Source organism: Oncorhynchus masou, chromosome 8, assembly GCF_036934945.1.
Source record: "Oncorhynchus masou masou isolate Uvic2021 chromosome 8, UVic_Omas_1.1, whole genome shotgun sequence".
NCBI classification, from domain to species: Eukaryota; Metazoa; Chordata; class Actinopteri; order Salmoniformes; family Salmonidae; genus Oncorhynchus; species Oncorhynchus masou.
The window spans coordinates 7,495,421-7,522,854 of record NC_088219.1 but is presented as its reverse complement, the minus strand read 5'-3'; the positions used below and the strand labels follow the sequence as shown (position 1 = coordinate 7,522,854).

The 27,434-nt window shown below is 45.9% G+C and overlaps 1 protein-coding gene across 1 annotated transcript in view; it reads left to right on the top strand.

Moving 5' to 3' along the window:
• The window catches only part of nbeaa (neurobeachin a), a gene marked incomplete at its 5' end in the record, with an annotated part of 215,820 nt that overhangs the window by 145,986 nt on the left and 42,400 nt on the right, over positions 1–27,434 (top strand). The window contains 6 exons of the mRNA XM_064971081.1: positions 4–172; positions 2,208–2,584; positions 6,927–7,063; positions 17,856–18,010; positions 20,566–20,692; positions 22,584–22,703. Of these exons, the coding sequence (XP_064827153.1) occupies positions 4–172; positions 2,208–2,584; positions 6,927–7,063; positions 17,856–18,010; positions 20,566–20,692; positions 22,584–22,703 (1,085 nt within the window). The remainder of the gene's footprint in view (positions 1–3; positions 173–2,207; positions 2,585–6,926; positions 7,064–17,855; positions 18,011–20,565; positions 20,693–22,583; positions 22,704–27,434) is intronic.

The following is a 27,434-nucleotide window of genomic DNA, read 5'->3' as shown; positions in this document are numbered from 1 at the left end:
CAGGATGACAGTAAGCAGGCTCAGTTCCTGGCCCTGGCGGTGGTCTACTTCATATCTGTCCTGATGGTGTCAAAGTACCGGGACATCCTGGAACCACAGAGAGAGATTGGCAGGTCAAGCAGCCTATCAGGGAGGAGCATCCGCCACGAGATCAACTCCCCCACTAGTACAGGTTTAGAAACCCGGTGTTACACTGTTTTCCCTCTGGTGTCGTCACACAACACAATTTGAAATCATTTCAAGATTCGAATAGTATCATAAATGTTTTGTTGTCGGCTCTCCGGATATTCCATACGTTTTTAACCTGAGCAGTGCTGCGTGAGGGATAGAGCCTGGTGCCAAGATTAGCTAACGTTTAGCAACTACAGCCAAGATTAGCTAACGTTTAACAGCTACAGCCAAGACGAGCTAACATGTAGCAGCTACATCCAAGACTAGCTAACATGTAGCAGCTACAACCAAGGCTAGCTAACATGTAGCAGCTACAGCCAAGACTAGCTAACATGTAGCAGCTACAGCCAAGACTAGCTAACGTTTAGCAGCTACAGCCAAGGCTAGCTAACACATAGCAGCTACAGCCAAGACTAGCTAACGTTTTGCAGCTACAGCCAAGACTAGCTAACATGTAGCAGCTACAGCCAAGACGAGCTAACATGTAGCAGCTATAGCCAAGACTAGCTAGCGTGTAGCAGCTACAGCCAAGACTAGCTAACATGTAGCAGCTACAGCCAAGACTAGCTAACGTGTAGCAGCTACAGCCAAGACTAGCTAACACATAGCAGCTACAGCCAAGACTAGCTAACATTTTGCAGCTACAGCCAAGACTAGCTAACATGTAGCAGCTACAGCCAAGACGAGCTAACATGTAGCAGCTACAGCCAAGACTAGCTAGCGTGTAGCAGCTACAGCCAAGGCTAGCTAGCGTGTAGCAGCTACATCCAAGACTAGCTAACATGTAGCAGCTACAACCAAGGCTAGCTAACATGTAGCAGCTACAGCCAAGACTAGCTAACATGTAGCAGCTACAGCCAAGACTAGCTAACGTTTAGCAGCTACAGCCAAGGCTAGCTAACACATAGCAGCTACAGCCAAGACTAGCTAACGTTTTGCAGCTACAGCCAAGACTAGCTAACGTTTAGCAGCTACAGCCAAGACTAGCTAACATGTAGCAGCTACAGCCAAGACGAGCTAACATGTAGCAGCTACAGCCAAGACGAGCTAACGTTTAGCAGCTACAGCCAAGACGAGCTAACATGTAGCAGCTACAGCCAAGACTAGCTAACATGTAGCAGCTACAGCCAAGACTAGCTAACGTGTAGCAGCTACAGCCAAGACTAGCTAACACATAGCAGCTACAGCCAAGACTAGCTAACACATAGCAGCTACAGCCAAGACTAGCTAACATGTAGCAGCTACAGCCAAGACTAGCTAACGTTTAGCAGCTACAGCCAAGACTAGCTAACATGTAGCAGCTACAGCCAAGGCTAGCTAGCGTGTAGCAGCTACAGCCAAGGCTAGCTAACATGTAGCAGCTACAGCCAAGACTAGCTAACACATAGCAGCTACAGCCAAGACTAGCTAACATGTAGCAGCTACAGCCAAGACTAGCTAACATGTAGCAGCTACAGCCAAGACCAGCTAACGTTTAGCAGCTACAATGTTATTTTTTATCCCAGCCTGCCTTGACTGGAGTAACCTAGAGAAGATAGCAAGCCAGCTATAGGTAGTTAGGCTAACTGAGGCCACATGCTGCTCTCTCTCCCCAACCACATTGAGATAAAACAACAGCCTACCTGTTGGTTGCTCCTCGTAGCCTACGCCTTCTCATAACATTGGTGAACTCTCACTCCACTTGCTACACATTGATCCTCTTTGCCGCTTTGATTGGCCAACATAAACATCAAGCTGCACGCGTGAAGGCTACCGGCCTTTTTATGAGTCACGCGTCATAAACACTTTTGTTAAATTAATCATTTGAAATGTCGTGTTATATCCTTGTATGTAACAATGTCACAGGGATATTTTCATTGAATAAAAAAAAAGCTTTTCAGTGTTAAATTCTGGTTCTAATATAGGCATTTTTCTTCATGCTAAAAAATGAATACTCATACAACTATTCCAATACTACCGTTCAGGTCTAGGACAATAGGGCACATTAAGAACATATCTCTCTCTGACTGTCTCTGTCCATCTCTCTCACCGTCCAGAGCACCCGTCGTCCTCCTTTTCTGAGGGTGGCCGGGGTGAGAAGCAGACCCCCACCTCCATGGAGGACTCTCCGTTGGCCTCTTTACCCCACACCGACTCAGGCATTGGGGAGGAGGGCCACGGCCCTGGAGGTCTGAACGGAGCCGAGCTGGGCCTGGGGCTGGGGATGGCAGGCAGGGAGACGGACAGAGATAGACACAGAGAGAGGGATGGAGGCGGAGGGGATCTACTGTGTACCCTGTCATCGGAGGTTAGGAGGTCAAGGGAGAGCCTATTGGACTCTCCTCATAACCCTAACTCCGCCTCCAATCTTGGTCAAGCACCTCCCTCGTCGATCTCAAGCATCAGCCAGACTAACAAGGGCATCAACGTCAAGGTACTGACTCTATCTTCACCTCTTCAAATTGTTCTCTCCTCCTCTGTCTTTCTCTCTCCCCCTCTCTTTCTCTCTCCCCTCTCTTTCTCTCCCCCCTCTCTTTCTCTCTCCCCCCTCTTTCTCTCCCCCTCCCCTCTCCCCCTCTCTCTCTCTCCCCCTCTCTTTTCTCTCTCCCCTATCTCTCTCTCTCTCTTTCTCTCCCTCTCTCTCTCTCCCCTCCTCTCTCTCTCCCCTCTCTCTTCTCCCCCTCTTCTCTCCCCCTTCTTTCTCTCCCCCTCTTCTCTCCCCCTCTCTTTCTCTCCCCCCTCTCTTCTCCCCCCTTTCTCTCCCCCTCTCTTTCTCTCCCCCTTCTCCCCCCCCTTTCTCTCTCCCCTTCTCTTTCTCTCCCCTCTCTCTTTCTCTCTCCCCTCTCTCTTTCTCCCCCTCTCTCTCTCCCCCTCTCTCCCTCTCCCCTCTCTTCTCCCCCTCTCTTCTCTCCCCCTCTCTCCCTCTCCCCCTCTCTTCTCCTCCCCCTTTCTCTCCCCCTATCTTTCTCTCCCCCTCTCTCTCTCCCCCTCTCTTTCTCTCCCCCTCTCTCTCTCTCTCCCCCTCTCTCTCCCCCTCTCTCTCTCCCCTCTCTTTCTCCCCCTCTCTTTCTCTCTCCCTCTCTCTTTCTCCCCCTCTCTTTCTCTCTCCGCTCTCGCTTTCTCCCCCCTCTCTTTCTCTCTCCTCTCTCTTTCTCCCCCCCTCTCTTTCTCCCCCTCTCTTTCTCTCCCCCCTCTCTTTCTCTCTCTCTCCCTCCTCTCCTCTCCCCCTCTCTTTCTCTCCCCCTCTCTTTCTCTCCCCCTCTCTCCCCCTCTCTTTCTCTCCCCCTCTCTTTCTCTCTCTCCCCTCTCTTTCTCTCCCCCTATCTTTCTCTCTCCCCCCCTCTCTCTCTCCCCCTCTCTTTCTCTCCCCCTCTCTCTCTCTCTCCCCCTCTCTCTTTCTCTCTCCCCCTCTCTTTCTCCCCCTCTCTTTCTCTCTCCCCCTCTCTTTCTCCCCCTCTCTTTCTCTCTCCGCTCTCGCTTTCTCCCCCTCTCTTTCTCTCTCCCCCTATTTCTTTCTCTCTCCCCTCTCTCTCTCTCCCCTCTCTTTCTCTCTCCCCTATTTCTTTCTCTCTCCCCTCTCTCTCCTCTCTCTTTCTCCCCCTCTCTTTCTCTCTCCTCTCTCTCTCTCCCCCCTCTCTCTTTCTCTCTCCCTCTCTCTCTTTCTCTCTCCCCCTCTCTCTTTCTCTCTCCCTCCTCCCTTTCTCTCTCCCCCTCTCTCTTTCAGTTACATTACAATGTATGGGGCTTTATTGGGAAACATTGCCGTAGCAAGTGAAATAGATAATAAACCAAAGTGAAATAAACTAGAAGAAATTAACAGTAAACATTACACCCAAAAAGTTCCAAAAGAATAAAGACATTTCAAATGTCATATTATGTCTATATACAGTGCCCTGCAAAAGTACTCATCCCCCTTGACATTTGTCCTATTTTGTTGCATTACAACCTGTCATTTAAATGTATTTTTATTTGGATTTAATGTCATGGGAAAAAAATCAAAAAGGGAAAAGTGGTGTGTGTATGTATCCACCCCTTGGCTATGAAGCCTCTAAATGAGATCTGGTCCAATTACCTTCAGAAGGTCACATCATTAGTTAAACCTGTGTGCAGTCTAAGTGTCACATGATCTGTCACATGATCTCAGTATATATACACCTGTTCTGAAAGTCCCTAGAGTCTGCAACACCACTAAGCAAGGGGCACCATGAAGACCAAGGAGCTCCAAACAGGGCAGGGAAGTTGTGAAGAAGCACAGATCAGGGTTATAAAAACAGAACTTTGAACATCCCACTGAGCATTAAATTCATTACTAAAAAGGGAAAGAATATGGCACCACTAAAAACCTACAAGGAGAAACTAACGGACCAGGCAAGGAGAGGGCCGCCCACCAAAATTAACGGTCCAGGCAAGGAGAGGGCCGCCCACCAAAATTAACGGTCCAGGCAAGGAGAGGGCCGCCCACCAAAATTAACGGACCAGGCAAGGAGAGGGCCGCCCACCAAAATTAACGGTCCAGGCAAGGAGAGGGCCGCCCACCAAAATTAACGGTCCAGGCAAGGAGAGGGCCGCCCACCAAAACTAACGGACCAGGTAAGGAGAGGGCCGCCCACCAAAACTAACGGACCAGGCAAGGAGAGGGCCGCCCACCAGGCAAGGAGAGGGCCGCCCACCAAAACTAACGGACCAGGTAAGGAGAGGGCCGCCCACCAAAACTAATGGACCAGGTAAGGAGAGGGCCCCCCACCAAAACTAACGAACCAGGCAAGGAGAGGGCCGCCCACCAAAACTAACGGACCAGGCAAGGAGAGGGCCGCCCACCAAAACTAACGGACCAGGCAAGGAGAGGGCCGCCCACCAGGCAAGGAGAGGGCCGCCCACCAAAACTAACGGACCAGGCAAGGAGAGGGCCGCCCACCAAAACTAACGGACCAGGCAAGGAGAGGGCCGCCCACCAGGCAAGGAGAGGGCCGCCCTCCAAAACTAACGGACCAGGCAAGGAGAGGGCCGCCCACCAAAACTAACGGACCAGGCAAGGAGAGGGCCGCCCACCAAAACTACCGGACCAGGCAAGGAGAGGGCCGCCCACCAAAACTAACGGACCAGGCAAGGAGAGGGCCGCCCACCAAAACTAACGGACCAGGCAAGGAGAGGGCCGCCCACCAAAACTAACGGACCAGGCAAGGAGAGGGCCGCCCACCAGGCAAGGAGAGGGCCGCCCACCAAAACTAACGGACCAGGCAAGGAGAGGGCCGCCCACCAAAACTAACGGACCAGGCAAGGAGAGGGCCGCCCACCAAAACTAACGAACCAGGCAAGGAGGGCATTAATCAGAGAGGCAACAGAGACCAAAGATAACCCTGAAGCAGCTACAAAACTCCAATCACTGCTGTGGAGCATCTGTCCATAGGACCACTTTAAACCGTACACTCCACAGAGCTGGGCTTTATGGAGGAGTGGCCAGAAGAAAAATAAGCAAATATGTTTGGTGTTCACCAAAAGGCATGTGGGAGACTCCCCAAACATATGGAAGAAGGTACTCTGGTCAGATGAGACTAAAATTGACCTTTTTGGCCATCAAGGAAAAAGCTATGTCTGGCGCAAACCCTCTCATCACCCCGATAATACCATCCCCACAGTGAAGCATGGTGGTGGCAGCATCATGCTGTGGGGATGTTTTTCATCGGCAGGGACTGGGAAACTGGTCAGAATTGAAGGAATGACGGATGGTGCTAAATACAGGGAAATTCTTGAGAGAAACCTGTTTCAGTCTTCCAGAGATTTGAGACTGGGACGGAGGTTCACCTTCCAGCAGGACAATGACCCTAAGCGTACTGCTAAAGCAACACTCAAGTGGTTTAAGGGGAAACATTTAATTGTCTTGGAATGGCCTAGTCAAGGCCCAGACCTCAATCCAATTGAGAATCTGTGGTATGATTTAAAGATTGATGTACACCAGCAGAACCCATCCAACTTGAAGGAGCTGGAGCAGTTTTCCCTTGAAGAATGAGCAAAATGCCCAGTGGCTAGATGTGCCAAGCTTATAGAGACATATCACAAGAGACTTGCAGCTGTCATTGCTGCAAAGGTGGCTCTAACAAGTAAGTAAGTATTGACTTTTTTTTTTTTTGGGGGGGGTGAATAGTTATACACGCTCAAGTTTTCTGTTTTTTTGTCTTATTTCTTCTTAATTTCACAATAAAAAATATTTTGCATCTTCAAAGTGGTAGGCATGTTGTGTTAATGATATGATACAAACCCCCAAAAAGTCAATTTTATTTCCAGGTTGTAAAGGCAACAAAATAGGAAAAATACCACCCTGGTGAATAATTTTGCAAGTCTCTCTCTCTCTCCTCTCTCTGTCTCTCTCTCCTCTCTCTCTGTCTCTCTCTACTCTCTCTGTCTCTCTCTATCTCCTCTCTCTGTCTCTCCTCTCTCTGTCTCTTTCTCCTTCTCTGTCTCTCTCTCCTCTCTGTCTCTCTCTCTCTCTCTCTCTCTCTTTCCCGTCTTTCTCTCTCTCCTCTCTATGTATCTCTCTCTCTCTCCTCTCTCTGTCTCTTTCTCTCTACTCTCTCTGTCTCTCTCCTCTCTCTCTCCTCTCTCTCTCACGCTCTCTCTGTCTCTCTCTCTGTCTCTCTCTCTCTCTCTCTCTGTCTCCCTTTTTGCTGTCCTTGCAATTTATCAATATGTTGTATTGATAATACAAATGAATAATATTCTTGTTCGCTCTTGCTCTCTATCTCTCTCTTTCTCCCCACTCTTTTTTCCCCGTCGTGTAGGAGATTCTGAAGAGCCTTGTGGCCGCGCCCCTGGACGGTGGGGAGGCGGGACAGGAAGTTGGTCCCACCCCCTACCACCCCGATCCCGCCCTCAAGACACACCCCATGCTGCCCATGCAGTTCCACTCATTCGACAGGTGTGTGTGTGTGTGTGTGTGTGTGTGTGTGTGTGTGTGTGTGTGTGTGTGTGTGTGTGTGTGTGTGTGTGTGTGTGTGTGTGTGTGTCTGCGTGTGTGTTTGTTTGTTTGCGTTCGTGCGTGCGTGTGCACGTGTATGTTTTCAGTTCCAATTCTTCAATAGCTAGGCCTGGCTCCACTTTCGATGTCACCTCTCGATGTCCCAGAATCCACTACCTGTTGAAGTCAAAAAAGAGAGAGATCGAGTCACACAATGATGAGGTCATATAAAAGGAATTTGTAAAACAGATATTACGAGGCTTCTCACTCTGCTCATAGTGTAACACCTTCATCTGTAACACCAGACTATTGCTCAGCGTCTCAACGTGTTCCCTTTCAGCTTTGGGGGATTTCATTCATGAGTCTCTCGGCAACTGAATAATGGATCAGAAACAGGGCATATTAAATCAAAAACTATTCAGCTAAGCTGTCTGTCTGTCTGTCTGTCTGTCTGTCTGTCTGTCTGTCTGTCTGTGTCTGTCTGTCTGTCTGTCTGTCTGTCTGTCTGTCTGTCTGTCTGTCTGTCTGTCTGTCTGTCTGTCTGTCTGTCTGTGTCTATCTGTCTGCCTGTGTCTGTCTGTCTGTCTGTCTGTCTGTCTGTCTGTCTGTCATAGTCATTAAACTCTGTATTTTACCCATCTACCATAAAGGAGCCCTGCGAGGCATTGGAAAACTTCCCTGGTGTTTGTGGTTGAATCTGTGTTTGAAATCTACTGTTTTCAACTTTTCATTTTTTATTAATAATAATGATCAAAACAACATAATTCCAGTGTGACATTATGGGGTATTGTGTGCCGGCCAGTGACAGAAATATAAATGTGATCCATGTTATATTCAGGCTGTAACACAACAACGTGTGGAAACAGTCAAGGGGTGTGAATACTTTCTGAAGACCCTGTAGTTCACATAGTCTGTTGAACCCTATTTCTGCCTCAAAACTGGCGGAATTCATCTCAGCTTAAAAACAGTACATATGGCAATACATTTGTCCAAAAGCTGATCCAATAACTGAAATCATCTTTGACTGACCAGCTACCTTCTTAGTGCTGCCACATAATGTCGAATCGTCCAACAAAAACTAGCTAGCAAGCTACTGTACTGTAGCTAGTCGTGCTTACATTGTTATGAGTTTTCATGAAGCAGCTGTTTTTGTGCTACGAGTCAATGCAGTAGCCTCCTGAGTCAGCTGCTGTGCTACGAGTCAATACAGTAGCCTCCTGAGTCAGCTGCTGTGCTACGAGTCATTGCAGTAGCCTCCTGAGTCAGCTGCTGTGCTACGAGTCAATACAGTAGCCTCCTGAGTCAGCTGCTGTGCTACGAGTCAATACAGTAGCATCCTGAGTCAGCTGCTGTGCTACGAGTCATTGCAGTAGCCTTCTCAGTCAGCTGCTGTGCTACGAGTCATTGCAGTAGCCTCCTCAGTCAGCTGCTGTGCTACGAGTCATTGCAGTAGCCTCCTCAGTCAGCTGCTGTGCTACGAGTCATTGCAGTAGCCTCCTCAGTCAGCTGCTGTGCTACGAGTCATTGCAGTAGCCTCCTGAGTCAGCTGCTGTGCTACGAGTCAATACAGTAGCCTCCTGAGTCAGCTGCTGTGCTACGAGTCATTCCAGTAGCCTCCTGAGTCAGCTGCTGTGCTACGAGTCATTGCAGTAGCCTCCTGAGTCAGCTGCTGTGCTACGAGTCAATACAGTAGCATCCTGAGTCAGCTGCTGTGCTACGAGTCAACACAGTAGCCTCCTCAGTCAGCTGCTGTGCTACGAGTCATTGCAGTAGCCTCCTCAGTCAGCTGCTGTGCTACGAGTCATTGCAGTAGCCTCCTCAGTCAGCTGCTGTGCTACGAGTCATTGCAGTAGCCTCCTGAGTCAGCTGCTGTGCTACGAGTCATTGCAGTAGCCTCCTCAGTCAGCTGCTGTGCTACGAGTCATTGCAGTAGCCTCCTCAGTCAGCTGCTGTGCTACGAGTCATTGCAGTAGCCTCCTCAGTCAGCTGCTGTGCTACGAGTCATTACAGTAGCCTCCTCAGTCAGCTGCTGTGCTACGAGTCATTGCAGTAGCCTCCTCAGTCAGCTGCTGTGCTACGAGTCATTGCAGTAGCCTCCTCAGTCAGCTGCTGTGCTACGAGTCATTGCAGTAGCCTCCTGAGTCAGCTGCTGTGCTACGAGTCATTACAGTAGCCTCCTCAGTCAGCTGCTGTGCCACGAGTCATTGCAGTAGCCTCCTCAGTCAGCTGCTGTGCTACGAGTCATTGCAGTAGCCTCCTGAGTCAGCTGCTGTGCTGCGAGTCATTACAGTAGCATCCTCAGTCAGCTGCTGTGCTACAAGTCATTGCAGTAGCCTCCTGAGTCAGCTGCTGTGCTACGAGTCATTACAGTAGCCTCCTCAGTCAGCTGCTGTGCTACGAGTCATTGCAGTAGCCTCCTCAGTCAGCTGCTGTGCTACGAGTCATTGCAGTAGCCTCCTCAGTCAGCTGCTGTGCTACGAGTCATTGCAGTAGCCTCCTCAGTCAGCTGCTGTGCTACGAGTCATTGCAGTAGCCTCCTAAGTCAGCTGCTGTGCTACGAGTCAATACAGTAGCCTCCTGAGTCAGCTGCTGTGCTACGAGTCATTCCAGTAGCCTCCTGAGTCAGCTGCTGTGCTACGAGTCATTGCAGTAGCCTCCTGAGTCAGCTGCTGTGCTACGAGTCAATACAGTAGCATCCTGAGTCAGCTGCTGTGCTACGAGTCAATACAGTAGCCTCCTCAGTCAGCTGCTGTGCTACGAGTCATTGCAGTAGCCTCCTCAGTCAGCTGCTGTGCTACGAGTCATTGCAGTAGCCTCCTCAGTCAGCTGCTGTGCTACGAGTCATTGCAGTAGCCTCCTCAGTCAGCTGCTGTGCTACGAGTCATTGCAGTAGCCTCCTCAGTCAGCTGCTGTGCTACGAGTCATTGCAGTAGCCTCCTCAGTCAGCTGCTGTGCTACGAGTCATTGCAGTAGCCTCCTCAGTCAGCTGCTGTGCTACGAGTCATTACAGTAGCCTCCTCAGTCAGCTGCTGTGCTACGAGTCATTGCAGTAGCCTCCTCAGTCAGCTGCTGTGCTACGAGTCATTGCAGTAGCCTCCTGAGTCAGCTGCTGTGCTACGAGTCATTGCAGTAGCCTCCTGAGTCAGCTGCTGTGCTACGAGTCATTGCAGTAGCCTCCTCAGTCAGCTGCTGTGCTACGAGTCATTGCAGTAGCCTCCTGAGTCAGCTGCTGTGCTGCGAGTCATTGCAGTAGCCTCCTCAGTCAGCTGCTGTGCTACGAGTCATTGCAGTAGCCTCCCGAGTCAGCTGCTGTGCTACGAGTCATTACAGTAGCCTCCTGAGTCAGCTGCTATGCTACGAGTCATTGCAGTAGCCTCCTCAGTCAGCTGCTGTGCTACAAGTCTTTGCAGTAGCCTCCTGAGTCAGCTGCTGTGCTACGAGTCATTACAGTAGCCTCCTCAGTCAGCTGCTGTGCTACGAGTCATTGCAGTAGCCTCCTGAGTCAGCTGCTGTGCTACGAGTCATTACAGTAGCCTCCTGAGTCAGCTGCTGTGCTACGAGTCATTACAGTAGCCTCCTGAGTCAGCTGCTGTGCTACGAGTCATTACAGTAGCCTCCTGAGTCAGCTGCTGTGCTACGATAGCAGAGGATCATGCTGATCTTGATATCTGATAACAGTCAGTTCCTCCTAATTGCGGGGCTGCATGTCTACAACTTCAGGGTCATTTAAACAGGCTAAGTAAGCTTTTTTTATGTCAGTGAAGGAAGAGCTAGCTGATTGGCTAGCTAGCTAGGTCAGTAAGCTAGCGAGCTACAACAGTTAGATAACTTGACAGCTGATCAAGTCACTGATATTGGCGACCAATGTCATGGCACAGAATTTGGTCTGGATTTATTTTCTCACAATTGCAAAACTATTATATCACTGTCAATGCTAGTTATTCTTACTATTTCAACGTTTGTAATAGATAGCTAGTTACTCTGCCTATTTCAACATTTGTAATAGATAGCTAGTTACTCTGCCTATTTCAACATTTGTAATAGATAGCTAGTTACTCTGCCTATTTCAAAGTTTGTAATAGATAGCTAGTTACTCTGCCTATTTCAACGTTTGTAATAGATAGCTAGTTACTCTGCCTATTTCAACATTTGTAATAGATAGCTAGTTACTCTGAGCTAATGATATCAAAACATGATTGAATGGCGGATGCTCAATATTCATATTTGAATATGAGTTCCACGTCCTACACGACAGATCGGTTGAGGGACGAGTGTCATGGAGGAGTGATGCCATCTGATGTGAGACAATGATCTAGACCCTAGACATCTAGGACATCAAATATGAAAGGATTGGAGAGGTGTTAACCATGTGGAGAGGTGTTAACAATGTGGAGAGGTGTTAACCATGCGGAGAGGTGTTAACCATGTGGAGAGGTGTTAACCATGTGGAGAGGTGTTAACAATGAGAGGTGTTAACCATGAGGAGAGGTGTTAACCATGTGGAGAGGTGTTAACAATGAGAGGTGTTAACCATGAGGAGAGGTGTTAACCATGTGGAGAGGTGTTAACAATGAGAGGTGTTAACCATGAGGAGAGGTGTTAACCATGTGGAGAGGTGTTAACCATGTGGAGAGGTGTTAACAATGAGAGGTGTTAACCATGAGGAGAGGTGTTAACCATGTGGAGAGGTGTTAACAATGAGAGGTGTTAACCATGAGGAGAGGTGTTAACCATGTGGAGAGGTGTTAACCATGTGGGGAGGTGTTAACCATGTGGAGAGGTGTTAACAATGAGAGGTGTTAACCATGTGGAGAGATGTTAACCATGAGAGGTGTTAACCATGTGGAGAGGTGTTAACCATGTGGAGAGGTGTTAACAATGAGAGGTGTTAACCATGTGGAGAGGTGTTAACCATGTGGAGAGGTGTTAACCATGTGGAGAGGTGTTAACCATGTGGAGAGGTGTTAACAATGTGGAGAGGTGTTAACCATGTGGAGAGGTGTTAACAATGAGAGGTGTCAACCATGTGGAGAGGTGTTAACCATGTGGAGAGGTGTTAACAATGAGAGGTGTTAACAATGAGAGGTGTTAACCATGTGGGGAGGTGTTAACCATGTGGAGAGGTGTTAACAATGAGAGGTGTTAACCATGTGGAGAGATGTTAACAATGAGAGGTGTTAACAATGAGAGGTGTTAACAATGAGAGGTGTTAACAATGAGAGGTGTTAACCATGTAGAGAGGTGTTAACCATGTGGAGAGGTGTTAACAATGAGAGGTGTTAACAATGAGAGGTGTTAACCATGTGGAGAGGTGTTAACCATGTGGAGAGGTGTTAACAATGAGAGGTGTTAACCATGCGGAGAGGTGTTAACCATGTGGAGAGGTGTTAACAATAAGAGGTGTTAACCATGTGGAGAGGTGTTAACAATGAGAGGTGTTAACCATGTGGAGAGATGTTAACAATGAGAGGTGTTAACAATGAGAGGTGTTAACAATGAGAGGTGTTAACAATGAGAGGTGTTAACCATGTAGAGAGGTTTTAACCATGTGGAGAGGTGTTAACAATGAGAGGTGTTAACAATGAGAGGTGTTAACCATGTGGAGAGGTGTTAACCATGTGGAGAGGTGTTAACAATAAGAGGTGTTAACCATGTGGAGAGGTGTTAACCATGTGGAGAGGTGTTAACAATGAGAGGTGTTAACAATGAGAGGTGTTAACCATGTGGAGAGGTGTTAACAATGAGAGGTGTTAACAATGAGAGGTGTTAACCATGTGGAGAGGTGTTAACAATGAGAGGTGTTAACCATGTGGAGAGGTGTTAACAATAAGAGGTGTTAACCATGTGGAGAGGTGTTAACAATAAGAGGTGTTAACAATAAGAGGTGTTAACCATGTGGAGAGGTGTTAAACATGTGGAGAGGTGTTAACAATGAGAGGTGTTAACCATGTGGAGAGGTGTTAACAATGAGAGGTGTTAACCATGTGGAGAGGTGTTAAACATGTGGAGAGGTGTTAACAATGAGAGGTGTTAACCATGTGGAGAGGTGTTAACAATGAGAGGTGTTAACCATGTGGAGAGGTGTTAACCATGTGGAGAGGTGTTAACAATGTGGAGAGGTGTTAACAATGAGAGGTGTTAACAATAAGAGGTGTTAACAATAAGAGGTGTTAACAATGAGAGGTGTTAACCATGTGGAGAGGTGTTAACCATGTGGAGAGGTGTTAACAATAAGAGGTGTTAACAATAAGAGGTGTTAACAATGAGAGGTGTTAACAATGTGGAGAGGTGTTAACACTGAGAGGTGTTAACAATGTGGAGAGGTGTTAACCATGTGGAGAGGTGTTAACCATGTGGAGAGGTGTTAACCATGTGGAGAGGTGTTAACACTGAGAGGTGTTAACAATGTGGAGAGGTGTTAACCATGTGGAGAGGTGTTAACAATAAGAGGTGTTAACAATAAGAGGTGTTAACCATGAGAGGTGTTAACAATGTGGAGAGGTGTTAACAATGAGAGGTGTTAACAATGTGGAGAGGTGTTAACCATGTGGAGAGGTGTTAACACTGAGAGGTGTTAACAATGTGGAGAGGTGTTAACAATAAGAGGTGTTAACAATGAGAAGTGTTAACCATATGGAGAGGTGTTAACCATGTGGAGAGGTGTTAACCATGTGGAGAGGTGTTAACAATGAGAGGTGTTAACCATGTGGAGAGGTGTTAACAATGTGGATAGGTGTTAACCATGTGGAGAGGTGTTAACCATGTGGAGAGGTGTTAACCATGTGGAGAGGTGTTAACAATAAGAGGTGTTAACAATGAGAAGTGTTAACCATATGGAGAGGTGTTAACCATGTGGAGAGGTGTTAACCATGTGGAGAGGTGTTAACCATGTGGAGAGGTGTTAACAATGAGAGGTGTTAACCATGTGGAGAGGTGTTAACAATAAGAGGTGTTAACCATGTGGAGGTGTTAACAATGAGAGGTGTTAACAATGAGAGGTGTTAACAATGTGGAGAGGTGTTAACCATGTGGAGAGGTGTTAACAATGAGAGGTGTTAACCATGTGGAGAGGTGTTAACCATGTGGAGAGGTGTTAACCATGTGGAGAGGTGTTAACAATGAGAGGTGTTAACAATGAGAGGTGTTAACCATGTGGAGAGGTGTTAACCATGTGGAGAGGTGTTAACAATGTGGAGAGGTGTTAACCATGTGGAGAGGTGTTAACAATGAGAGGTGTTAACAATGAGAGGTGTTAACCATGTGGAGAGGTGTTAACCATGTGGAGAGGTGTTAACAATGAGAGGTGTTAACAATGTGGAGAGGTGTTAACCATGTGGAGAGGTGTTAACAATGAGAGGTGTTAACCATGTGGAGAGGTGTTAACAATAAGAGGTGTTAACCATGTGGAGGTGTTAACAATGAGAGGTGTTAACAATGAGAGGTGTTAACCATGTGGAGAGGTGTTAACCATGTGGAGAGGTGTTAACAATAAGAGGTGTTAACCATGTGGAGAGGTGTTAACAATAAGAGGTGTTAACCATGTGGAGAGGTGTTAACCATGTGGAGAGGTGTTAACAATGAGAGGTGTTAACCATGTGGAGAGGTGTTAACAATGAGAGGTGTTAACAATAAGAGGTGTTAACAATAAGAGGTGTTAACAATGAGAGGTGTTAACAATGTGGAGAGGTGTTAACCATGTGGAGAGGTGTTAACAATGAGAGGTGTTAACCATGTGGAGAGGTGTTAACAATAAGAGGTGTTAACCATGTGGAGGTGTTAACAATGAGAGGTGTTAACCATGTGGAGAGGTGTTAACCATGTGGAGAGGTGTTAACCATGTGGAGAGGTGTTAACAATAAGAGGTGTTAACCATGTGGAGAGGTGTTAACAATAAGAGGTGTTAACCATGTGGAGGTGTTAACAATGAGAGGTGTTAACAATGAGAGGTGTTAACAATGTGGATAGGTGTTAACCATGTGGAGAGGTGTTAACCATGTGGAGAGGTGTTAACCATGAGAGGTGTTAACCATGAGAGGTGTTAACCATGTGGAGAGGTGTTAACCATGTGGAGAGGTGTTAACCATGTGGAGGGGTGTTAACCATGTGGAGAGGTGTTATCAATGAGAAGTGTTAACCATGTGGAGAGGTGTTAACAATGAGAAGTGTTAACCGTGTGGAGAGGTGTTAACCATGTGGAGAGGTGTTAACCATGTGGAGGGGTGTTAACCATGTGGAGAGGTGTTAACAATGAGAGGTGTTAACCATGTGGAGAGGTGTTAACAATAAGAGGTGTTAACCATGTGGAGGTGTTAACAATGAGAGGTGTTAACCATGTGGAGAGGTGTTAACAATGTGGAGAGGTGTTAACCATGTGGAGAGGTGTTAACAATGAGAGGTGTTAACCATGTGGAGAGGTGTTAACAATAAGAGGTGTTAACCATGTGGAGGTGTTAACAATGAGAGGTGTTAACCATGTGGAGAGGTGTTAACCATGTGGAGAGGTGTTAACCATGTGGAGAGGTGTTAACAATAAGAGGTGTTAACCATGTGGAGAGGTGTTAACAATAAGAGGTGTTAACCATGTGGAGGTGTTAACAATGAGAGGTGTTAACAATGAGAGGTGTTAACAATGTGGATAGGTGTTAACCATGTGGAGAGGTGTTAACCATGTGGAGAGGTGTTAACCATGAGAGGTGTTAACCATGAGAGGTGTTAACCATGTGGAGAGGTGTTAACCATGTGGAGAGGTGTTAACCATGTGGAGGGGTGTTAACCATGTGGAGAGGTGTTATCAATGAGAAGTGTTAACCATGTGGAGAGGTGTTAACAATGAGAAGTGTTAACCGTGTGGAGAGGTGTTAACCATGTGGAGAGGTGTTAACCATGTGGAGGGGTGTTAACCATGTGGAGAGGTGTTATCAATGAGAAGTGTTAACCATGTGGAGAGGTGTTAACAATGAGAGGTGTTAACCATGTGGAGAGGTGTTAACCATGTGGAGAGGTGTTAACAATGAGAGGTGTTAACCGTGTGGAGAGGTGTTAACCATGTGGAGAGGTGTTAACCATGTGGAGAGGTGTTAACAATGAGAGGTGTTAACCATATGGAGAGGTGTTAACAATGAGAGGTGTTAACAATGAGAGGTGTTAACCATGTGGAGAGGTGTTAACAATGTGGAGAGATGTTAACAATGTGGAGAGGTGTTTGCAATGAGAGGTGTTAACAATGAGAGGTGTTAACAATGTGGAGAGGTGTTAACCATTTTGAGAGGTGTTAACAATGTGGAGAGGTGTTAACCATGTGGAGAGGTGTTAGCAATGAGAGGTGTTAACAATGAGAGGTGTTAACAATGAGAGGTGTTAACAATGAGAGGTGTTAACCATGTGGAGAGGTGTTAACAATGTGGAGAGATGTTAACAATGTGGAGAGGTGTTAGCAATGAGAGGTGTTAACAATGAGAGGTGTTAGCAATGAGAGGTGTTAACAATGAGAGGTGTTAACAATGAGAGGTGTTAACAATGTGGAGAGGTGTTAACCATGTGGAGAGGTGTTAACAATGTGGAGAGGTGTTAGCAATGAGAGGTGTTAACAATGTGGAGAAGTGTTAACCATGTGGAGAGGTGTTAACCATGTGGAGAGGTGTTAACAATGAGAGGTGTTAACCATGTGGAGAGGTGTTAACCATGTGGAGAGGTGTTAACCATGTGGAGAGGTGTTAACCATGTGGAGAGGTGTTAACAATGAGAGGTGTTAACCATGTGGAGAGGTGTTAACCATGTGGAGAGGTGTTAACAATGAGAGGTGTTAACCATGTGGAGAGGTGTTAACCATGTGGAGAGGTGTTAACCATGTGGAGAGGTGTTAACCATGTGGAGAGGTGTTAGCAATGAGAGGTGTTAACAATGAGAGGTGTTAACAATGAGAGGTGTTAACATGTGGAGAGGTGTTAACAATGAGAGGTGTTAACAATGAGAGGTGTTAACCATGTGGAGAGGTGTTAACCATGTGGAGAGGTGTTAACAATGAGAGGTGTTAACCATGTGGAGAGGTGTTAACAATGAGAGGTTTTAACCATGTGGAGAGGTGTTAACATGTGGAGAGGTGTTAACAATGAGAGGTGTTAACAATGAGAGGTGTTAACCATGTGGAGAGGTGTTAACAATGAGAGGTGTTAACAATGAGAGGTGTTAACCATGTGGAGAGGTGTTAACAATGAGAGGTTTTAACCATGTGGAGAGGTGTTAACAATGAGAGGTGTTAACAATGAGAGGTGTTAACCATGTGGAGAGGTGTTAACAATGAGAGGTGTTAACAATGAGAGGTGTTAACCATGTGGAGAGGTGTTAACAATGAGAGGTTTTAACCATGTGGAGAGGTGTTAACAATGAGAGGTGTTAACAATGAGAGGTGTTAACAATGAGAGGTGTTAACAATGAGAGGTGTTAACAATGAGAGGTGTTAACAATGAGAGGTGTTAACAATGAGAGGTGTTAACAATGTGGAGAGGTGTTAACCATGAGAGGTGTTAACAATGTGGAGAGGTGTTAACCATGTGGAGAGGTGTTAACAATGAGAGGTGTTAACCATGTGGAGAGGTGTTAAACATGTGGAGAGGTGTTAACCATGTGGAGAGGTGTTAACAATGAGAGGTGTTAACAATGTATCATGTCATCAAGAGGTGGAGCTATTGGAGCATTTTCTCAGTTCTCATTGGTGTTCCAGATTGATTGACAGGCGTGTTGTGGTCTTTGATAGGTCTGTGATGGTACCAGTCAAGAAGCCCCCTCCCGGCACCCTGTCAGTCAACACTGTGGGCACGCCCACCACCAGCGGCGCGGCCACACCAGGAAGTACACCAAACATCTTCGCTGCTGCCACGGCAACGCCCAAGAGCATGATCAACACCACAGGTGAGGACACACACAACACCTGGAACACACACACACACACACACCTGGAACACATACACATGCTTCTGGGAGAGAGACACACACACCTGGTACAACTGGCTATATAGTTTGTCAGTAGGGATTGTCTAGATGCGTTTTGAGGTTATTTTTATGTCTTTGAACAGCAATAATAGATTGTAAACAGAGATCTGTAGGGTAGATGTTTCTAAAAAACACTTAGGACATCATCAGTCATTCATGAATTAGTCTGACTGGGCCTAATGTGGATGTCAATGTGAGACATGGATGACGGAGAGCTAATTGAAAAATACATGGGATTTAATAAAATTCATTAAAATTCAGAGTAGTACAACTGTAGTAGTTGTCATTCCTGATTGTGACTCCAGATGAACACTAGATGGCTCTCTGTCTCAGTCCTTTACAACCTCGTCATCTCCTCTTGTCTCAGTCCTTTACAACCTTGTCATCTCCTCTTGTCTCTGTCTCAATCCTTTACAACCTCGTCATCTCCTCTTGTCTCTGTCTCAATCCTTTACAACCTCGTCATCTCCTCTTGTCTCGGTCCTTTACAACCTCGTCATCTCCTCTTGTCTCTGTCTCAGTCCTTTACAACCTCATCATCTCCTCTTGTCTCTGTCTCAGTCCTTTACAACCTCGTCATCTCCTCTTGTCTCTGTCTCAGTCTTTTACAACCTCGTCATCTCCTCTTGTCTCTTGTCTCAGTCCTTTACAACCTTGTCATCTCCTCTTGTCTCTGTCTCAATCCTTTACAACCTCTTCATCTCCTCTTGTCTCTGTCTCAATCCTTTACAACCTCGTCATCTCCTCTTGTCTCGGTCCTTTACAACCTCGTCATCTCCTCTTGTCTCTGTCTCAGTCCTTTACAACCTCGTCATCTCCTCTTGTCTCTGTCTCAGTCCTTTACAACCTCGTCATCTCCTCTTGTCTCTGTCTCAGTCCTTTACAACCTCGTCATCTCCTCTTGTCTCTGTCTCAGTCCTTTACAACCTCGTCTATCCTCTTGTCTCTTGTCTCAGTCCTTTACAACCTTGTCATCTCCTCTTGTCTCTGTCTCAATCCTTTACAACCTCGTCATCTCCTCTTGTCTCTTGTCTCAGTCCTTTACAACCTCGTCATCTCCTCTTGTCTCTTGTCTCAGTCCTTTACAACCTCGTCATCTCCTCTTGTCTCTGTCTCAGTCCTTTACAACCTCGTCATCTCCTCTTGTCTCTGTCTCAGTCCTTTACAACCTCGTCATCTCCTCTTGTCTCTGTCTCAGTCCTTTACAACCTCGTCATCTCCTCTTGTCTCGGTCCTTTACAACCTCGTCATCTCCTCTTGTCTCTGTCTCAGTCCTTTACAACCTCGTCATCTCCTCTTGTCTCTGTCTCAGTCCTTTACAACCTCGTCATCTCCTCTTGTCTCTGTCTCAATCCTTTACAACCTCGTCATCTCCTCTTGTCTCGGTCCTTTACAACCTCGTCATCTCCTCTTGTCTCTGTCTCAGTCCTTTACAACCTCGTCATCTCCTCTTGTCTCTTGTCTCAGTCCTTTACAACCTCGTCATCTCCTCTTGTCTCTGTCTCAGTCCTTTACAACCTCGTCATCTCCTCTTGTCTCTGTCTCAGTCCTTTACAACCTCATCATCTCCTCTTGTCTCTGTCTCAGTCCTTTACAACCTCGTCATCTCCTCTTGTCTCTGTCTCAGTCCTTTACAACCTCATCATCTCCTCTTGTCTCTGTCTCAGTCCTTTACAACCTCATCATCTCCTCTTGTCTCTGTCTCAGTCCTTTACAACCTCGTCATCTCCTCTTGTCTCTGTCTCAGTCCTTTACAACCTCATCATCTCCTCTTGTCTCTGTCTCAGTCCTTTACAACCTCGTCATCTCCTCTTGTCTCTGTCTCAGTCCTTTACAACCTCATCATCTCCTCTTGTCTCTGTCTCAGTCCTTTACAACCTCGTCATCTCCTCTTGTCTCTGTCTCAGTCCTTTACAACCTCGTCATCTCCTCTTGTCTCTGTCTCAGTCCTTTACAACCTCGTCATCTCCTCTTGTCTCAGTCCTTTACAACCTCGTCATCTCATCCTATATGGCTTCCTCTCTCAGTACTCTGGATGATTATACACATTCATTTACCTGTTACTTTCCCTGTCTCTCTCTCTCTCTCTCCTCTCTTTCTCTCTCCCCCCTCTCTCTCTCTCTCTCTCTCTCTCTCCTCTCTTTCTCTCTCCCCCCTCTCTCTCTCTCTCTCTCTCTCTCTCCCTCTCTCTCTCTATCTCTGTCTCTTCAATTCAATTAAATTTAAAGGGACTTTATTGGCATGTGAAGCATATGTTTACAATGCCAAAGCAAGTGAAATAGATCATTAACAAAATTAAAATGACCAATAACACATGTATCAGTAAACATTACAATGTCTCTCTCTCTATTTCCCTCCCTTTTCTCTCTCCACCTCTTTCACCCCTCTTTCTCTTTCTTTCCTTCTTGCTCTCTCTCTCTCTCTCTCCCCTCTCTCTCTCTCTTTCCCCTTCTTTCTCCCCCTCTTCTCTCCAGGTGCCACTGACTCTGCCTCTTCTTCCTCTTCTTCTTCCTCATCCTTCGTCAACGGTGCGACCAGTAAGAACCTACCAGCCGTACAGACAGTGGCTCCCATGACCGAAGACACCGTTGACAGCATGAGGTCAGATTCTCTCTTTCTCTTTCCTTCACTAATTCAATTCAATTTCAATTCAATTCAATTCAAGGGGCTTTATTGGCATGGGTAACATGTGTTAACATTGCCAAAGCAAGTAAGGTAGATAATATATAAAGTGAAATAAACAATAAAAATTAACAGTAGACATCACACATACAGAAGTTTCAAAACAATAAAGACATTACAAATGTCATATTATATATATATATATATATATATATATATATATACAGTGTTTTTACAATGTACAAATGGTAAAGGACACAAGATAAAATAAATAAGCATAGCATAATTCTCTATAGCTGTCCATCTTTCCATCCGCCCCTGTCCGTTTCCACTTCCATAGATTATTGTTAGTCACATCTCTCTCCTCCCCTATCTCTCTCCTCCCATATCTCCCTCCTCCCCTATCTCTCCTCCCCTATCTCTCCTCCCCTATCTCTATCCTCCCCTATCTCTCCACCCCTATCTCTATCCTCCCCTATCTCTCTCCTCCCATATCTCCCTCCTCCCCTATCTCTCCTCCCCTATCTCTCTCCTCCCCTATCTCTCTCCTCCCACATCTCCCTCCTCCCACAACTCCCTCCTCCCCTATCTCTCTCCTCCCCTATCTCTCTCCTCCCCTATCTCTCTCCTCCCATATCTCTCTCCTCCCATATCTCTCTCCTCCCATATCTCTCTCCTCCCCTATCTCTCTCCTCCCCTATCTCTCTCCTCCCATATCTCTCTCCTCCCCTATCTCTCTCCTCCCCTACATCTCTCCTCTCCTATCTCTCTCCTCCCCTACATTTTGCATGTTTACCCTCACTACCTCACTCCCATCTGTCTGTCTGTCCTTCGCATAATAGGATACTAATGAAAGATACCACAACAGGATACTCCTTAGATATCATAACAGATTACTCCTTAGATATCATAACAGATTACTCCTTTGATATCACAACAGATTACTCCTTAGATATCATAACAGATTACTCCTTAGATATCATAACAGATTACTCCTTAGATATCATAACAGATTACTCCTTAGATATCATAACAGATTACTCCTTAGATATCATAACAGATTACTCCTTAGATATCACAACAGGATACTCCTTAAATATCATAAAGGATACTCATTAAATATATGATAATAGGATATTCATTAAATATCATAACAGATTAATCCTTAGATATCATAACAGATTACTCCTTAGATATCACAACAGATTACTCCTTAGATATCATAACAGATTAATCCTTAGATATCACAACAGATTACTCCTTAGATATCATAACAGATTACTCCTTAGATATCATAACAGATTACTCCTTAGATATCATAACACATTACTCCTTAGATATCATAACAGATTACTCCTTAGATATCATAACACATTACTCCTTAGATATCATACCAGGAGACTCATTAAATATATGATAATAGGATATTCATTAGATATCTGTTTGTCTGACCCCTCTCCCCGCAATCCAGTTTTTTTTTTACATCTTTCTACTATGAATAACTATGATTTTACAATATATCTGTAGCTAGTTCATCTACCTTTGTCAGTCTGTCATTTGCAAAATGTCCCTGCATTGGAACTAGGAGTCATCTTGATCTGGTGAACCTGTCTTTATAATCAACCTCTCAGGGCCGAACACTAAACTTCAAATGTGTGCATGTGACTTGCACTTTTACACAAATAACATATTGACAAGTTTTAGGCATGAGTCCATGTTACCCTTGTTGACAATAGTCAAGTCAGGCCTCTGTGTCCTTTAGAAGTCAGAGCTCTTATAATGTAGAGTCGGTGAGTTTTTTTCCAAGAGTGTGTAGAAGTGTTAGTGAGTGTGTTGTTGCTTTAATGTGTGTGTGGTTTGTGTCTTACAGTGTCTATTGTGAGGTGGAGCAGTGTGAGCTGCGCAGCGGTTTGACTCCTCCTGAACTCAAGCCCTTTAGCTCTCTGGCAGGCTTCCAGACGGCCCCCCGCGATGCAGGACAGTGTCTTAGGCAAGGACACCTGACCCCAAACACTACCTACCTACATACCGACCTACCTATCGACCTACCTACCGACCTACCTAGTACCTACCTACCTACCTACCTACCTACCTACCTACCTACCTACCTATCGACCTACCTACCGACCTACCTAGTACCTACCTACCTACCTACCTACCTACCTACCTACCTACTGACCGACCGACAGACCAATTGACCTATCTATCTAGCTCCCTACCTTCCTAGTACCTACCTACCGACCGACCGACCGACCGACCGACCGACTGACCAACCGACCGACCAACTGACCTATCTTTCTAGCTCCCTCCCTCACTCCCTCCCTCCCTCCCTCCTCCTACCTACCTCCACGTACCTACCTACCTACCTACCTACCTACCTACCTACCTACCTACCTACCTACCTACCTTTGTTGATATAATAGTTTCCTGTCTAGCACGGCCATCTAGTGTCGACCTACTGTACTTCACCTCCTCTCAGTCATTCTATCTCTTTCGCTCGTTCTCTATCTGCCTCTCTTTATCTCTCTCTCCCTCTATCTCTCTCTCTATATATACACTGCTCAAATTTTTTTATTGAACACTAAAATAACACATCCTAGATCTGAATGAATGAAATATTCTTATTAAATACTTTTTCTTTACATAGTTGAATGTGCTGACAACAAAATCACACAAAAATTATCAATGGAAATCAAATTTATCAACCCATGGAGGTCTGGATTTGGAGTCATACTCAAAATTAAAGTGGAAAACCACACTACAGGCGGATCCAACTTTGATGTAATGTCCTTAAAACAAGTCAAAATGAGGCTCAGTAGCGTGTGTGGCCTCCACGTGCCTGTATGACCTCCCTACAACACCTGGGCATGCTCCTGATGAGGTGGCGGATGGTCTCCTGAGGGATCTCCTCCCAGACCTGGACTAAAGCATCCGCCAACTCCTGGACAGTCTGTGGTGTAACGTGGTGTTGGTGGATGAGTGAGACATGATGTCCCAGATGTGCTCAATTGGATTCAGGTCTGGGGAACGGGCGGGCCAGTCCATAGCATCAATGCCTTCCTGTTGCAGGAACTGCTGACACACTCCAGCCACATGAGGTCTAGCATTGTCTTGCATAAGGAGGAACCCAGGGCCAACCGCACCAGCAGGTCTCACAAGGGGTCTGAGGATCTCATCTCAGTACCTAATGGCAGTCAGGCTACCTCTGGCGAGCACATGGAGGGCTGTGCGGCCCCCCAAAGAAATACCACCCCACACCATGACTGACCCACCGCCAAACCGGTCATGCTGGAGGATGTTGCAGGCAGCAGAACGAACTCCACGGCGTCTCCAGACTCGGTCACGTCTGTCACATGTGCTCAGTGTGTACCTGCTTTCATCTGTGAAGAGCACAGGGCGCCAGTGGTGAATTTGCCAATCTTGGTGTTCTCTGGCAAATGCCAAACGTCCTGCACGGTGTTGGGCTGGAAGCACAACCCCCACCTGTGGACGTCGGGCCCTCATACCACCCTCGTGGAGTCTGTTTCTGACTGTTTGAGCAGACTCATGCACATTTGTGGCCTGCTGGAGGTCATTTTGCAGGGCTCTGGCAGTGCTCCTTCTTGCACAAAGGCAGAGGTAGCGGTCCTGCTGCTGGGTTGTTGCCCTCCTACGGCCTCCTCCACGTCTCCTGATGTACTGGCCTGTCTCCTGGTAGCGCCTCCATGCTCTGGACACTACGCTGACAGACACAGCAAACCTTCTTGCCACAGCTCGCATTGATGTGCCATCCTGGATGAGCTGCACTACCTGAGTCACTTGTGTGGGTTGTAGACTCCGTCTCATGCTACCACGAGAGTGAAAGCACCGCCAGCATTCAAAAGTGACCAAAACATCAGCCAGGAAGCGAGAAGTGGTCTGTGGTCATCACCTGCAGAACCACTCCTTTATTGGGGGTGTCTTGCCTATAATTTCCACCTGTTGTCTATTCCATTTGCACAACATGTATTGTCAATCAGTGTTGCTTCCTAAGTGGACAGTTTGATTTCACAGGAGTGTTTATTTAACTACGCAAGTCAGTTAAGAACAAATTCTTATTTTCAATGACGGCCTGGGAACAGTGGGTTAACAGGGGCAGAACGACAGATTTGTACCATGTCAGCTCGGGGGTTTGAACTCGCAACCTTCCGGTTACTTGTCCAACGCTCTAACCACTAGGCTACCTGCCGCCTCTACACTCTAACCACTAGGCTACCCTGCCGCCTGTGATTGACTTGGAGTTACATTGTGTTGTTTAAGTGTTCCCTTTATTTTTTTGAGCAGTGTATATATATACCTTTATTTCTCACTTTCTCTCTCTCTCTTCTCTCTCTCTCTCTCTCTCTCTCTCTCTCTCTTTCTCTCTGTCTCTCTCTCTCTCTCTCTCTCTGTCTCTCTATCTCTCTCTCTCTCTCTCTCTCTCTGTCTCTCTCTCTGTCTCTCTGTCTCTCTCTCTCTCTCTGTCTCTGTCTCTCTGTCTCTCTCTCTCTCTCTCTCTCTCTGTCTCTCTGTCTCTCTCTCTCTTTCTCTCTCTCTGTCTCTCTCTCTCTGTCTCTCTGTCTCTCTCTCTCTCTCTCTGTCTCTCTCTCTCTCTCTGAACACTAAATACTGAACACTATACAGTAGATACTGAACACTAAATACTGAACACTATACAGTAGATACTGAACACTAAATACTGAACACTATACAGTAGATACTGAACACTAAATACTGAACACTATACAGTAGATACTGAACACTAAATACTGAACACTATACAGTAGATACTGAACACTAAATACTGAACACTATACAGTAGATACTGAACACTGAACAGTAAACACTGAACAGTAAACACTGAAAGCTGAACACTGAACACTATACAGTAGATACTGAACACTGAATACTGAATACTGCACTCAGGTTTCAGATGCATGAATATGTGTCAAATGTTAATTATCAGCAATGTACAATTTAACAATCTCTCTATCCCCCTCTCTCTCTCTCTCTCTCTCTCTCATGGCTTTGAGATGCCAGCCTAATGTGCTGCTTCTTAGCGCTCTTGCATAATAGCATGTGATGTTCCACACACACACACACACACACACACACACACAATAGTTTTCCATTCCATATTGTGTTGGCAGGGGGAGCAGCCATGCTGCTATCATAGGTTGCACTAGCCATGTTATAATGCCACTATAACCCCTTCATACTACTGTCATAATGCCACTATAACGCCTTCATAGTACTGTCATAATGCCGCTATTACCCTTTCATAGTACTGTCATAATGCCGCTATAACCCCTTCATAGTACTGTCATAATGCCGCTATAACCCCTTCATAGTACTGTCATAATGCCACTATAACCCCTTCATAATGCCACTATAACCCCTTCATACTACTGTCATAATGCCACTATAACGCCTTCATAGTACTGTCATAATGCCACTATAACACCGTCATAATGCCACTATAACGCCTTCATACTACTGTCATAATGCCACTATAACACCGTCATAATGCCACTATAACCCCTTCATAGTACTGTCATAATGCCACTATAACCCCTTCATAGTACTGTCATAATGCCACTATAACACCTTCATACTACTGTCATAATGCCGCTATAACCCCTTCATAGTACTGTCATAATGCCACTATAACACCTTCATACTACTGTCATAATGCCACTATAACACCTTCATAGTACTGTCATAATGCCGCTATAACCCCTTCATACTACTGTCATAATGCCGCTATAACACCTTCATACTACTGTCATAATGCCACTATAACACCTTCATAGTACTGTCATAATGCCGCTATAACCCCTTCATACTACTGTCATAATGCCACTATAACCCCTTCATAGTACTGTCATAATGCCGCTATAACACCTTCATAGTACTGTCATAATGCCGCTATAACACCTTCATAGTACTGTCATAATGCCACTATAACCCCTTCATAGTACTGTCATAATGCCGCTATAACCCCTTCATAGTACTGTCATAATGCCGCTATAACACCTTCATAGTACTGTCATAATGCCACTATAACCCCTTCATAGTACTGTCATAATGCCGCTATAACCCCTTCATAGTACTGTCATAATGCCACTATAACCCCTTCATAGTACTGTCATAATGCCGCTATAACCCCTTCATACTACTGTCATAATGCCACTATAACCCCTTCATAGTACTGTCATAATGCCACTATAACACCTTCATAATGCCACTATAACGCCTTCATAGTACTGTCATAATGCCACTATAACCCCTTCATACTACTGTCATAACGTCCATGTTGTCAGTGGGAATGTTGGAAGCTGTCTCTTCTATATGCTCGACTGACTGTGTATCTCTTCTTCTATCCTTCTTCCTCTTCTATTCTTCTTCTTCTATTCTTCTTCCTCTTCTATTCTTCTTCTTCTATCCTTCTTCCTCTTCTATTCTTCTTCTTCTATTCTTCTTCCTCTTCTATTCTTCTTCCTCTTCTATTCTTCTTCTTCTATCCTTCTTCCTCTTCTATTCTTCTTCTTCTATCCTTCTTCCTCTTCTATTCTTCTTCTATCCTTCTTCCTCTTCTATTCTTCTTCTTCTATCCTTCTTCCTCTTCTATTCTTCTTCTTCTATCCTTCTTCCTCTTCTATTCTACTTCTTCTATCCTTCTTCCTCTTCTATTCTTCTTCTTCTATTCTTCTTCCTCTTCTAT